The sequence below is a fragment of the Microtus pennsylvanicus genome, chromosome 8 (genome assembly GCF_037038515.1).
Source record: "Microtus pennsylvanicus isolate mMicPen1 chromosome 8, mMicPen1.hap1, whole genome shotgun sequence".
Taxonomy (NCBI): domain Eukaryota; kingdom Metazoa; phylum Chordata; class Mammalia; order Rodentia; family Cricetidae; genus Microtus; species Microtus pennsylvanicus.
This window is the reverse complement of record NC_134586.1, coordinates 954,383-967,668: the sequence shown is the minus strand read 5'-3', so window position 1 is coordinate 967,668 and position 13,286 is coordinate 954,383. Positions and strand designations below refer to the sequence as shown.

Here is a 13,286-nt window from a genome sequence, read left to right as displayed (position 1 = left end):
GTCCTTGAACTCACAGAGATCCACTTGCTTCTTCCTTCTGAGGGCTGGGAATTAAATGGGTATGCCACAACATCTGACTTAGGGAAGGCAATTTTCAAACTTGTACTTTAAAGACTAATCTCTCTGATACTCAGGGAAGTAAGGCACACTGAAGAAATTGTCTTAGACACTTTCAGGGAATATATATGTTTATCTTTCTATTAAGATCATCCTAGCTTAAGTGTGTTATTAAAGTGCATTATTCTTTGGAGGTAGAAAGTCAAATGGCTCAGAGAATGACTCTTCATTCTGACATTACAATACAGCCATACAAACAGTAAGAAATAGGGTGAAAATGGTACAATGGTACAAACCAGTACGGCGAGCATTTGGAAGGAGTAGGCAGAAGGATCAGGAGTTCAAGGACATCTTTAGCAACAAGAAATTCTGTCTCAACAAACAAAACTGAACAAAATAGCAATCTCAAAACAAAATGCTGAGAAGTGGGAGAAGATTATGAAGCAGAAGAAAAGAGTTGAAACCATAATCAGCAAGTTGGCCAGGGTGAAACAACGGAGGAGCCAGAAAGCTCATGAGACTCTCGCAATGAAAAGGAGGCCCAGAGGTACAGCTCAGTGATGGGGTGCTTGTCTACTGTGTGAGGCCTGGCCACAATGCTCAGCAACAACACCAATAACAATACGTGTCCTACAGGTAAAGGGACTGTTAATTTGTCAGGAAATGTGCTCCCCAAAATTGTGTTTATGGCTCAGCCCCCAATACAGTGTTCACATTTGGGAGGTGACTGAATCATCTGGACTCTAGCCCATTCAGCAGATCAAGTCAGTGATGGGCAAACAGTCTGGTGGCACCGGAGAGTGGCAGATACGAGAAGGCAGGGCCTATGCAGGTCAAGCAGGTCATCGAGAGCATGCCATGGAAAAGTGCGCTTTCTCCAGCTCCACCTCCAGTCCCCGCAGCCCTCAAGTGGGCAATGTTACTCTCATGCATTTTTAAGTCTAAAACTTACTTTTTAATGCTCCTTTATCATCTTTCTCCCCATTTACTGTCTGTTTATCACTAGACTGGAAGCAGCTTAATGGTTGAATATGATGTTCCGGAACCCTGTAGGGAATTTAACAGGCGTCCCTGCTTGGATGAGGGACTTCAATGGTCTATAAGAGTATGTACTGCTCTTGCCAAGGATCCCAAATTTGGTCCCATCACTCATATTGGGTAGACTGCAAGTACCTGTAGCTATACCTTCAGGAGACACAATGTTGTCTTCTGGCCTCCAAAGACATTTACACACATACAATCATATAAACAAAAAAATATATATTTAGGGGCTGGAGAAATGGCTCAGAGGTTAAGAGCACTAGTTGTTCTTCCAGAAGTCATGAGTTCAATTCCCAGCAACCACATGGTGGTTTACAACCATCTATAATGAGATCTGGTGCCCTCTTCTGGCCTGCAGGCAAACATGCAGGTAGAACACTACATACATAAAAAAATAACCAAAATCTTAAAAAAAAAAAAGGAGGCTTCAGGTCCCATTGGCGCACGCTCTCTCTCTGTATGGATAGATGTGTATGTGTATGTACATATCCATATCCATATGTAAAAGTTATGCTGGGCAGGTGCTGATGCCTACCTTTAATCCCATCCCATGGGGAAGCAGAGGCTATCAGATCTCTGTACAGTTCAAGTCAATCAGATCTACATAGGGAGTTCTAGGCCAGCCAGAGCCATACAGTGAGACTCTGTCTAAAAAAAAGCTACATGGCTCTTACTAATCTTACTGAGAACATAAAACACTGTTCTTACATCGTTAGCCCTTCATCAATGTGGCAGTGCAGCAGAGACCGTAACCGCACAGACCTCTGATGCAGTTTCATTTATCTTTCTTCACTTTAGAATCTGCTGGAGGTCACTGAAGATGTTTAGGACTCGATTTCTAACTGAACCACTCAACATTTGTTCAGTGAAAGCACAAAAACTACAAGTTCTGCCCAGCAGCAGCTGACTCTAACAGCTAAACATTTTCACACACCTTTTTGGGCATAAGAGTTGAGCATGTCTATCTCATCTTAATTGAGCTTGGCTTTTCACTCCATGAACAGCCCCTTCCCAGGAATTAATTCTTGCTTGAGACAGGGTCTTACACACACCCCAGAGACGGCCTCCCACTCCTGAGCCTGCTGCTCCCACCTTGAGGTTGGTTGGGATTACCACTATGCTCAGCTCCACCTTTTCTAACCAGGGTAAAACCCATGTACTGGCCTTCAAGCTATGGTCAAGCGAACTTTAGATAAGCTACCTTGTTTATATGGTTTTTCATTTTAATGGCTACAATTCGGTTAGATACAGGACACAGACCAATGACTTCTACTTTCTACACAGCAGAAATGGACGAAGAGATGGACTTCAGAGGTCTAAACTGTACCGGTACAAATACAGTTACGGCTGAGGCCATCAGGACACTGACAAGCTCTGGAGAGGGGTTCCAGGGCAATGTAATATCAAATCCATATTCTTACTTGTCTTATACATTTAAAAAATGAGGGCGGGGCAGTGGTGGCGCACGCCTTTATTCCCAGCACTCGGGAGGCAGAGACAGGCGGATCTCTGTGAGTTCAAGGCCAGCCTGGTCTACAAGAGCTAGTTCCAGGACAGGAACCAAAACCTACGGGGAAACCCTGTCTCGAAAAATTAAAACCATTTAAAAAATGAGGTTTTTTACAAGTAAACTCTGAGGGAGGACTACCTTGGGTACAGACAGTGAAGGAAAAGGAACTGGGGATCCAAGATGTCTTTACTTCCCTTCTTTCATTGGTTCCTTCTTTTTATTTTTTCAGTATTGGGGACTGGACTCAGGGTCTCACACTTGCTAGGTGAATATTCTCCCCCTGAGCTACGTCCTCAACCTACAATATTTTATTTCTTAAGTTTGTGGGTTAGGTTATACATTTTTTTAAATTCATGCACACACACACACACACACACACGCACACATGCACACATGTGCATGTTCTGTGGTCTCTAGATTGAGGTCAAAAGATAATTTTGTTGCCGTTTGGTGGCGGTGCACGCCTTTAATCCCAGCACTTGGGAGGCAGAGGCAGGAGGATCTCTGTGAGTTCAAGACCAGCCTGGTCTACAAGAGCTAGTTCTAGGACAGGCTCCAAAACCACAGAGAAACCCTGTCTCGAAAAAACAAAAAACAAAACAAACAAAAAAAAAAAAAACAAAAAAAGATAATTTTGTGGCCTTGATTCTCTCCTATCATATGAACTCAGGGGAGCAGACCCAGGTTTTCAGGGTTGGCAGAGGAACATTTATTCACTGAGCCATACCACTGACTCTAACTTAGGAGTTCAGAAATTTTTATGGCTGGTTGTGGTGTACATGCATTTGATCCCAGCATTCTGAGGCAGAGGAAGGGGGAATCTCTGTGAGGTCTGGTCTACACAGTGAGTTCCAGGCCAGCCAGAGTTACATGGTAAGATCATGTCTCAGAAAACTTTTCTTAAAAAAAAAAAACAAACCTTTTTATTTCTGAACTTTTTGAAAGAATGTGTTATTTAAAAAATGGTTCTTAAGTGGCTAACTCACTATAAAATCTTTCCCTACCCCCTTTCAGGTTTTTTTTGGGGGGGGGGTGGATAAGGTCTAACCATGTGCCTCAGACTGGCTTAGAATGGACGATCTTCCTATTTCAGCCTGAGCACTGGGATCCTACCACACCAGCCAAACCATTTTACTTCTATTAACTTCCTACCGTTAATTCTACCTTTTATGAAACAAATGGTTATCTTAAGGAGAATCAGGCTCTGGGCTATGGATGACTCAGTGGCTGAAGCCTTGGGTTTGATTATCAGCACTGCTAAGAAAAAACAAACTCTTTATGAGAAAAAAATGCAATAGTTGTATTATTTGGCCTAAGGAATCATATATAATTCTGATTAGCATCTAGAAATTGAAGGATCTGATTCTTAGGTTGAGTGTGGTGACGCATGCCTACAGTCTCAGCTACATGTGGAGCTAATGTCTGAGGCCAGCCAGAGCATCTGTAAGACCCCCACCTCAGAGCATCTATAAGACCCCCACCTCAGAGCAACTATAAGACCCCCACCTCAGAGAGTAAAAAAACTAAGTAAAAGAATCTGACTCTTAAATAGCGTGGGGATAAATATGTACTTTTCCTGAAAGTTTATTTATGAATACAAGGTCCAGGATTTGATCCTGACATTATAAGACTCAGAAGGGACAGTGAGACAGAGCAGTAGACAAAGGCACTTGCCACCACACCAAGCAGCCAGAGTTAAATTCCCAGTTCCACAAAGTAGAAGAAGAGAACAGACTCTGGCAAGCTATCATTTGGCTGCCACATACAAAATAATTAAGATTATTGCCAGTTGGTGGTGGCACATGCTTTTAGTCCTAGCACTTGAAAGGAAGAGGCTGGTGGATCTCTGAGTTCAAGGCTATCCTGGTCTACAGAGTGAGCTTCAGGACAGCCAAAGCTACAGAGATAAACCCTGTCTCAAAAAAAAAAAAAGATATTAATGATAATCACAAACCTTTTTTATAATATTATCAGTAACAACAACAGTATATGCCATATCACACTCTAATACTGGGAAAATATACCTGTATAGGCCTTCAGAATTGTTTTCTTTTATATCAACCTGATTACTTTGAGTAGCTATCACTCTCTGTCTTATAAGAAAGCAGAAGATGGAGAGATGCCATGTAGCTGCCAAAGGAGAAAGATGCTCGCTGCAAGCCAAAACCTTACTGGTAAGGCCATAGTCTTGTGACAATACACAGATGAATAGAAATGGGTTAATTTATGATGTAAGAGTTAGCTAGAAATATGCCTAAGCTATTGGCCAAACAATCTTGTAATTAATAAACTTTCTGTGTTATTATTTGGGTCTGGCTGGCCGGGAAACAAGTAGTCTCTGTCAACAAAATGGCACCAACATGAGGCAACCACATCACAGAAAACCTGAAGGTTTGGGAAGGAATTCTAGACACAAAAGCAAAGAGTTAAGCATGGCTTCTTGGTAGCAGCACTTTCTCAGGTGGGTTCTGTTTGCTGGAGGTGAGCAAAAATGTGGATTCTTTAAGAGCTGGCTTCCTGGTTTGCTAGCATGAAAAGCTCTGGCAAATGGGTCGGGCTCTAGAGCACTTAAATAGGGCTTGTGAGCAGCTACAAATTGCTCAAGGCAACACAGACCCACTGAGTTCCTGGCGCTGGGGTGGAGAACATGGCTGGCAGAGCTGGTTGTGAATGTACCTCTGCCATGCTGGGCTGGGCAGAGTAATAGACAGGGCCGTGGAGTTGGTTCTAGCCACGTCCACTTAGCATTTAGAAAAAAAAAGCACTCCTGGTCAGAAAATGATTACTGATACACAATAAAGAAAGATAGATTAAGACAAAAATAAACCTCTAAACTGGTCACAGTGTGTTTTAAAAAAATGTACGTAGGCTTGAGAGAGAGAAGAAAAAGAGCATAGACAGTTATAAAAAGAAATTTTTGCTGGGCAGTGGTGGGGGCATGCCTTTAATCCCAGCACTTGGGAGGCAGAGGCAGGTGGATCCCCATGAGTTTGAGGCCAGCCTGGTCTACAAGAGCTAGTTTCAGGACAGGCTCCAAAGCTACAGAGAAACCCTGTCTTGAAAAACCAGAAAAAAAAATTCTTTAAAGAGACAGTATAGTCATAGATTAAAGGAGTAAAGAAAAATAAGCCATGTAAAGATGAAAAATATATAGAGTCTGGATTATGTATATTATTGTGTTTTCTTTGAATTTTTTGACTGTGAATGAGCTAAGTACAGAAAGACATTTCACTGTATGGGCTGCTAAGATAAACCAACATATATATTTTAAATGTATCTTGACTTCAAACTTTTAGTCTAAGGATATGTTGCTTTGGAAAAGTGGTTCTGCTTTTGTTTCCACAGAAAATGAGAACCTGTAGATTCCTTCTAGGCTAATATTGTTTGATCAAACAGGACCCCTGAAGTAATGGCCTCGGTGGTCCAACATCCACAACAGCATCAGGACTGTTGACTGAGAAGGACTAACCACACAGGATACCCCATGAAAGACCTGAGGAACAGCACCCTCAACCAGCAGGAAATAGTCTAAAAAAACTATGTCCAAATTCCCAAAAATTGTTTAAAAATTATTGTTTTCATTTAAAGAGGGTTGACTATAAGTGATTAATGATCACAGTCAATTTCTATAAAAAATAAGGAGGATATGATATAGAGATGAATACTTTGCATTGGTATCGATCTTGGTATGTTGATACAAATTTAAAGTTGATGTTGTTACACTGTGTATATGTATTTCTGCTTTTGTTTAGGGTACTGTGTTTGTGCAGCTCATTTAAAAATGTAATGTATAGCCGGGTGGTGGTGGCGCACGCCTTTAATCCCAGCACTTGGGAGGCAGAGGCAGGCGGATCTCTGTGAGTTCGAGACCAGCCTGGTCTACAAGAGCTACTTCCAGGACAGGCTCCAAAACCACAGAGAAACCCTGTCTCGAAAAACCAAAAGAAAAAAAAAGAAAAAAAGAAAAAAAATGTAATGTATAATTAAGAAATACAGGTTAATAGGCAGTCATTTATAATAGTCAAGCTTGTAGTCATGTTAGTTAGATTTTTCTAGATTTACAAGGAGAAATATGTATTTCAGATGGACAGGTATCCTCCAAACCTTTCAAAGACTAACAGAACACGGCATTTAAATGTTTTAATAACTTAGGACTTTCCATGACAGTGAGACTCATCTGCTCCTGGCAGGACCAATCTACTTCAAGAGGATGATGGACATCAGAGAAGCTCCTTATGGAGTTTGTTAGTCATTTGGGCCAGAAACTGTTCTTTCTTGGACTGCTTGATGTTATGCTGTATAAATTGAACATGTAGGATCCACAGAAAAATGACTGCTGAACTTGCCTAAAGGTGAGACAGTCCTTCAGGGTTCCTGCTTCATGAAAGAACTGCCAGACATTGTGCAGGACACAGACGAAAGCATCTGATAGACTTTGCCATTACAATGCAAAACAGATCTTCAAATTTCCTGCTTCATGGGAAAGTCTGCCAGATACTATGGGCCTGTAGGCTGAAAATGGATGCTCCAAAGGTATAGAAGAACTTTAGGTGACTGCCCAGGCAGTGAGATGTCTCTGTCAATTCTAGAGTTTTGGAAGTTGTTTACAATGCACTTCCTCTTAACTCAGGTAATATGATAGCCTTCTGGGGTCTTTGATGGAGTTGAAGAATAGTTATAATTATAGTTTTCCTTAGTTATGATAAAAGATAAAGCAGATACTTTATAAACATTGTAATTCTTGCTTGAAACCTGTTTTGTTGTATGTAATTTTACTATGTTAAAGTTAAAACCTCCCCTTTTATTTACAAAGAAAAGGGGGGATGATGTGGGATTTCCTTCTGCATGCTATGAATATGTTTTATTACTATTGATTATTAAAGAAACAGTTTTAGCTAATGGCTTAGTACAATAAAGCCAGGTGGGAAATCCAAACAGAATATAGAGAGAAAGTAGGCAGAGTCAGGGAGATGTCATGTAGCTGCTGAAGGAGAAAGATGTCAGCCAAAACCGGTTTTTTCAGTAGGCCACAGTCTTGTGGTGATACATAGATTAATAGAAATGGGTTAATTTAAGATATAAGAGCTAGCTAAAAATACGTCTAAGGTATTGGCCAAACAATACTGTAATTGAAAAAAAGAGAAAAAGAAAGCAGAAGACAGAAAAGTCAAGTAAGTTTCTGTAGATTCATATCTCATAATATTGCTTCTTCTATTTTATCCTTACTGACAACATGGGTAAATTTCAGATAGAGACAAACTCATCTAAAATGATTCTTCTCATTGTCTCCTACTGCCTGTTCTATCAAACCAATCTATCTCAAGTTAGGTGTGGTGGTCCAAGCCTATAATCCCAGCACTTGGGAGGTGAAGACAGGAGGATCAAGAGTACAAGGTTAGCCCAGTATACACAAGACTTGAAGGAATCTATCTTATCTCAACACCTTCTTACCTGGTGAATCTGTAAGGTGCTCTTGTTTCTCTTCTCTGTCCTGGAAATGAATTAAATGTGACCACAAGGCAGATTTCCCCTGAAAACACAAGACACATCAAATGCTCACTTTATTATTTTTTTAATATTTATTTATTTATTATACAATATTCTGTCTGTATGCCTGAAGGCCAGAAGAGGGCACCAGACCCCATTACAGATGGCTGTGAGCCACCATGTGGTTGCTGGGAATTGAACTCAGGACCTTTGGAAGAGCAGGCAATGCTCTTAACCACTGAGCCATCTCTCCAGCCCCCAAATGCTCACTTTAAAGAAACAATTAATCAAAAATAATCTATCATCAGGACCTATATTATATTGGTCACTGAAAAGTCTGGCGACTCAGGATCATCCATTCTCAGCTATGTGAACCCCCCACCTGCTATCCCCCCTCCGCTCCCCACTTTTGGTAATGCTGGAGACGGAAAACAGGAAACTGCTTTACAGGCAAGCACTGTAACACCAAGCCATATTCTCAACCTTGTGTAACATTCTGAGCATCTCATTTCATGTGTTGTACAGGTCTTCCTTTGCTTTGCTGAGAATCCTGGCAAGAGCCTGGCAGAGGGAAGCAGTTAAGAAGGCCAGGGCAGTGTTGAAGCACTCTGGACTTAGCTCATCTGTTGCTTAGTTGTATGTGACTAGGCCAGAGTAAAAAACATGGACATAAAAGACTAGTTGCATTTGTGTATCTTGGTATGAAATATCTTTAGATTTATGGAGCAGCAATGAAGGATGAAAATTAGAGAGGAGAAAGACAAAGAGCCTTTTAGAAAAAGCAACCTGAAACAAAAACAGAGAGACCATTTAAATTTCTCCACCTTGAATTACTAGATAACTTAAAATGATAAAGAACTATTAATTTTGGTTAGCATTTTTTTTTGCGGTGGGAGGGACGGACAGACGGACAAGACATCTCTTACAGAGGTCCATCTGCCTCTGCCATCCCAGTAATAGTGTAACAGGGCCCTAGACCTTAATAGGCCCCTAAACCTTAGCACAACTGACTCCATGATAAAGTGGCATTTAGGCTGTAAAACTCAGCACATACACAAAGTCCATAGTTCTGGGAAAGTCTCTGAATGCACTAACCTTGCTTTTTGGCTTCTGTAGTTCTGCTTCTGGCTAACTGTTCTTGTTAACTGAAGTGTGTCAATGCAGGACATGTTTGTCTTAAAGGCTCACCCTGAAGGCTCAGTGCTACAGCCAGCATAGTCGCCAGATGGCTAATAAACATTCCTGTTGGCTTAAGCCCATGTCTGAGCAGTCTCTGGTGAATACCCCACAATAATGGAACTAAACACAATGCATCACCACACCTGGCTTGGTTAGCACATTTTTAAAAATCTGTATAAAAGTAGATACTTACTATAATCAACAAAGGGTATAATTTCTGTAACATACTTACAATTTTTTAAAACATAATTCTTTATTGAGTCTTTGGGAATTTCACATCATGCACCAATCCCGCTCACCTCCCAGCCCCTCAATATCCATCCCTTACCTTGTAGCATCCCCTCAAAGAACCCACCCAAAAATTAACTAAAACAAAACAAAGCAGAAAAAAAACCCCCAAAACCCCCCTCACTCCTCCATCTTTCCAGCACCTCTTCATTCATCCTAGTGGCATTAAGTGCTGTGGGGTGTCACGCAGTGTACCTCTTTGTCCAGTCAGCCCCACCCACAAAATGCTCATTGCAGAGAGTCACTGGTCTGGTTCAAGGTCTCTGGCCACACAGTTGTCACTGGATCCTCATGGAAACTCCTCTCAGATATCCTGCTGTTGCCCCAAGTAACTGAGATTCTGTGACTATTGTTCCACAAGACCAGTCCCTTTATAAACTCCAGCAGTTATAGATGGGGCAGATACTAGGGTAGGCCAATCCAAGGCCCAGAATGTAGGTCTGGATGGTAGCTAAGCTGGTAGTTGGGGCCACTGGAATCGCCCCCTCAGGCAAAGGGCAGAGCCAGCCTTCCTAGGTCCATGCCATAGTGGCCAGCTCTCCCAACACACATGCAATTTTGTATCTTCCTGTGTATCACTAAAGATCCTCCAACCACCTCCTGATCATAGATTATGTTTCTTTCTTTGTCTCTTTATTTTATTTTTTTTGAGATAGTCTCACTGTTGAGGCTCAGCTGGCCTGGAACTCACTGTACGCCAGTTTACCTCTATCTTTCTCTGTCTCCCACGTGGTGAGGTTAAGGGTGTTCGCCACCACCTCTAGTCCAGATTGTTTGTTTGTTTGTTTGTTTTTCCTGGAACTGAATGGCCTGTGATATGTATCTAGTTATCTTGTGAGATCTTTTTCTTGTCGTACTTCTCATTCATGTATGGAAATTAGAGGAGAACTTCCAGGAGGGTCTTTTGAGCACCTGCCACTTGGCAGCCTCATCCTTGCCTCCTTTTCTTTTGCTTTTTTTTTTTTTTTTTGAGACAAGGTCTCTGTATAACCCTGACTGGCCTGGGGATAGCACTGTAGAACTGCCTGCCTGCCTCTGCCACCACCACCTGGCCTTCTTTCCTTCATTAGGACAGGGTCTCCCTCTATAGACCAGGCTGCCCTCAACAGAGATCCACCTGCTCTGCTTCCCCAGTGCTGGGATTAAAGGTGTGCACCACAATGAACGGTACTTGACATGAATAAGCCCTTGACTGCCCAAGCCACTATCACCTCTTGAGTTATTTACCTGCTTGACCTGTAAGCCATGGCTCCATATCCTCTCCAGTAGGTCACAGAGGCTGGCGATCAAGGTATTTTCTTCCAAGCCAGTGATGTTCGCTTCTCCATGGCCCAGCTCCACTGCTTCATGTCCCATCTTCTCTACCAACATGCGTTTTGTCTGAAAACATCATGGCTGGTCATAAATTACCACAGCAGTGAAAATCAAAATCGAGGAATCAATCACTAGCTCAGAAAATCTGGCTTCCTTCATTACAATTCTAGTTACATATTTTCAGTCACCATGGAGAAAATATCTTAATATGGTGGTCAGCTGATTAGAGTAATACTTTCTATATTTTACTATTATGTCAGAGGAGTGTTAGGGCACCAATGAAGAAATAAAATGCTTGTAAGGCATTGTGACGTTGAAAAATACATGTAATTTAGATTATTAACTTCTGTAATAATATAATTGTTCTAGATCTTCTACAATCACCTTGAGTCTAGAAAGTGCACTGCCACCAGCACCTTGAGCTATCGCGACCATTCGACCTTTCCTGACTCTAGCACCTTGGCAAACTAAAGCTTTCTGCACTTAAGCTAAAACCACAACAGAAATGAGCGACTCTATGCCTTTTCTCTTCCTCCCATTTTCTGAGAACTTCTTAGTCTGCGAGAGAACTAGGATTCTCCCTTCTCTTCTTTTTTTCTTCCTTTGCTCACAAGATGTATCAGAAAATGAAAACCAGTTTCAGGCAAATTAATTTGCACCCACCTTAGCTAGCATTGCACATGTAAAGTGAGAGAGCATACAGCTCCCCAAGCGGTGCCTTGTTTAATGACCCGTAAACACGGATATTGAATTACTGAATATGCTCACGTTACTTTAAAAAAAAACTGAGGTTTTTCATTTATATAGATACTTCATATAAAGGCAGTTCTGTGAGAGAAGAATTGTATCTATATCCACAGAGGCTGACAACAACATAGTTATAACATAGTTCAGGTCTTTCCCCTTAAGCACATGTAGTAACGTGCATGAGCACAGCAAGGCTTTATACAGGTATGTACATTGTTTGTCACATAAGAGAGTAACATTCTTTATATAACTTATGAGTGGCTTGACATCACACTGAAGAAGAGGACAAGACCTAAGGGCTGGGCAGATGGCTTGTTGTTGTACAGGCCTGACCGGGTAAGGTGACACACACCTCCAGTCTCGATGCTGATATGGAAGATTGGGATGAAGATCATGGGTCTGCTATTTTCAAACAGCCACAGTTATAGCAACAAACAAGAAAGATGCTGCCTCAAAACGAGGCAGTAAGAACTGACTCTGTTGTTCTCTGACTTCCACATATGTGCCTAGGTGCGCGTGCACACACACACCATACTCAATACAATAGTTAAAAAGATGGGCTGGAGAGATGGCTCAGAGGTTAAGAGCACTGTCTGCAATTACAGAGGTCCTGAGTTCAACTCCCAGCAACCACATGGTGGCTCTCAGTCATCTGTGCCCTCTTCTGGCCTGCAGGCATACATGCAGGCTGAACACTGTATACATATAAATAAAAAAAAGATGAGAAAAACTATGCAAGGCTCCCGTGTCATTGATGCTGGGGGCAACGGAGACTTCATGGAGGTTCACGATTTCAGTAAAGGTCATATCCAGGTCTATAAAAAAGTTTCTTCTGAGCTTGGAGAGGTGGCTCAGTGGTTAAGAGCATTGGCTGTTCTTGCAGAGGACCTGGGTTTGATTCCCACACCCACACGGTACCTCACAACCATTTGTAATGCCAGTCACAGAGGATCTGATGCCCTTTTTTGACCTTCATGGGCGCTGCCCACATGTAGCCCACAGACTCATAAAAAATAAAAATAAACAATAAACTTTCTTTTCAGAGAAGCTCCAGGCAGAACTGGGCTGACTCAGGTCAGACCCACACATGATATAATATGAATGAATGCACACCGTGTGGACTCAGGTCGGACCCACACGTGGTATAATATGAAGCACACCGTGTGGACTCAGGTCGGACCCACACGTGGTATAATATGAATGAATGCACACCGTGTGGACTCAGGTCGGACCCACACGTGGTATAATATGAAGCACACCGTGTGGACTCAGGTCGGACCCACACGTGGTATAATATGAAGCATACCGCGTGGCAGCAGTATACGTACCTTCATTCTGCATTCTTTTAATAAGCCTTCTACGAATTTCCAGTTGGTTTGTGCGATCACAGCAGGTGAGAGATCTGACAACTTCGGTTGCCTCATGTTCTTTCCTAGGCTTCGCGCCTCTTGCATATATTTCTAAAAATCAGGAGTATTTTAAATGTGTAAACATCATATATTCTTTTCTACTTAAAACTTACATCAACAAATACAACAAGCAAGATGTAAAAAAGGCCTTAAGTGTATGTGTATAACAGCAATTAAGATTTCAGTGCTCTTGATGGAAGGCGGAAGACATGTGCACTCCTCTGGAAACAGTTAACTCTTGTGAAAAGGAGAGT

General features: G+C 41.8%; 1 protein-coding gene across 4 annotated transcripts in view; it reads right to left on the bottom strand.

Moving 5' to 3' along the window:
* Dennd5b (DENN domain containing 5B) overlaps positions 1-13,286 on the bottom strand; it is a 117,399-nt gene that overhangs the window by 33,721 nt on the left and 70,392 nt on the right. For all 4 annotated transcript variants that reach the window (XM_075982219.1, XM_075982220.1, XM_075982222.1 and 1 more), the window contains 3 exons: positions 12,952-13,083; positions 10,790-10,942; positions 8,060-8,138 (listed from right to left, as the gene is read on the bottom strand). In XM_075982219.1, coding sequence (XP_075838334.1) covers positions 8,060-8,138; positions 10,790-10,942; positions 12,952-13,083 — 364 coding nt within the window. The remainder of the gene's footprint in view (positions 1-8,059; positions 8,139-10,789; positions 10,943-12,951; positions 13,084-13,286) is intronic.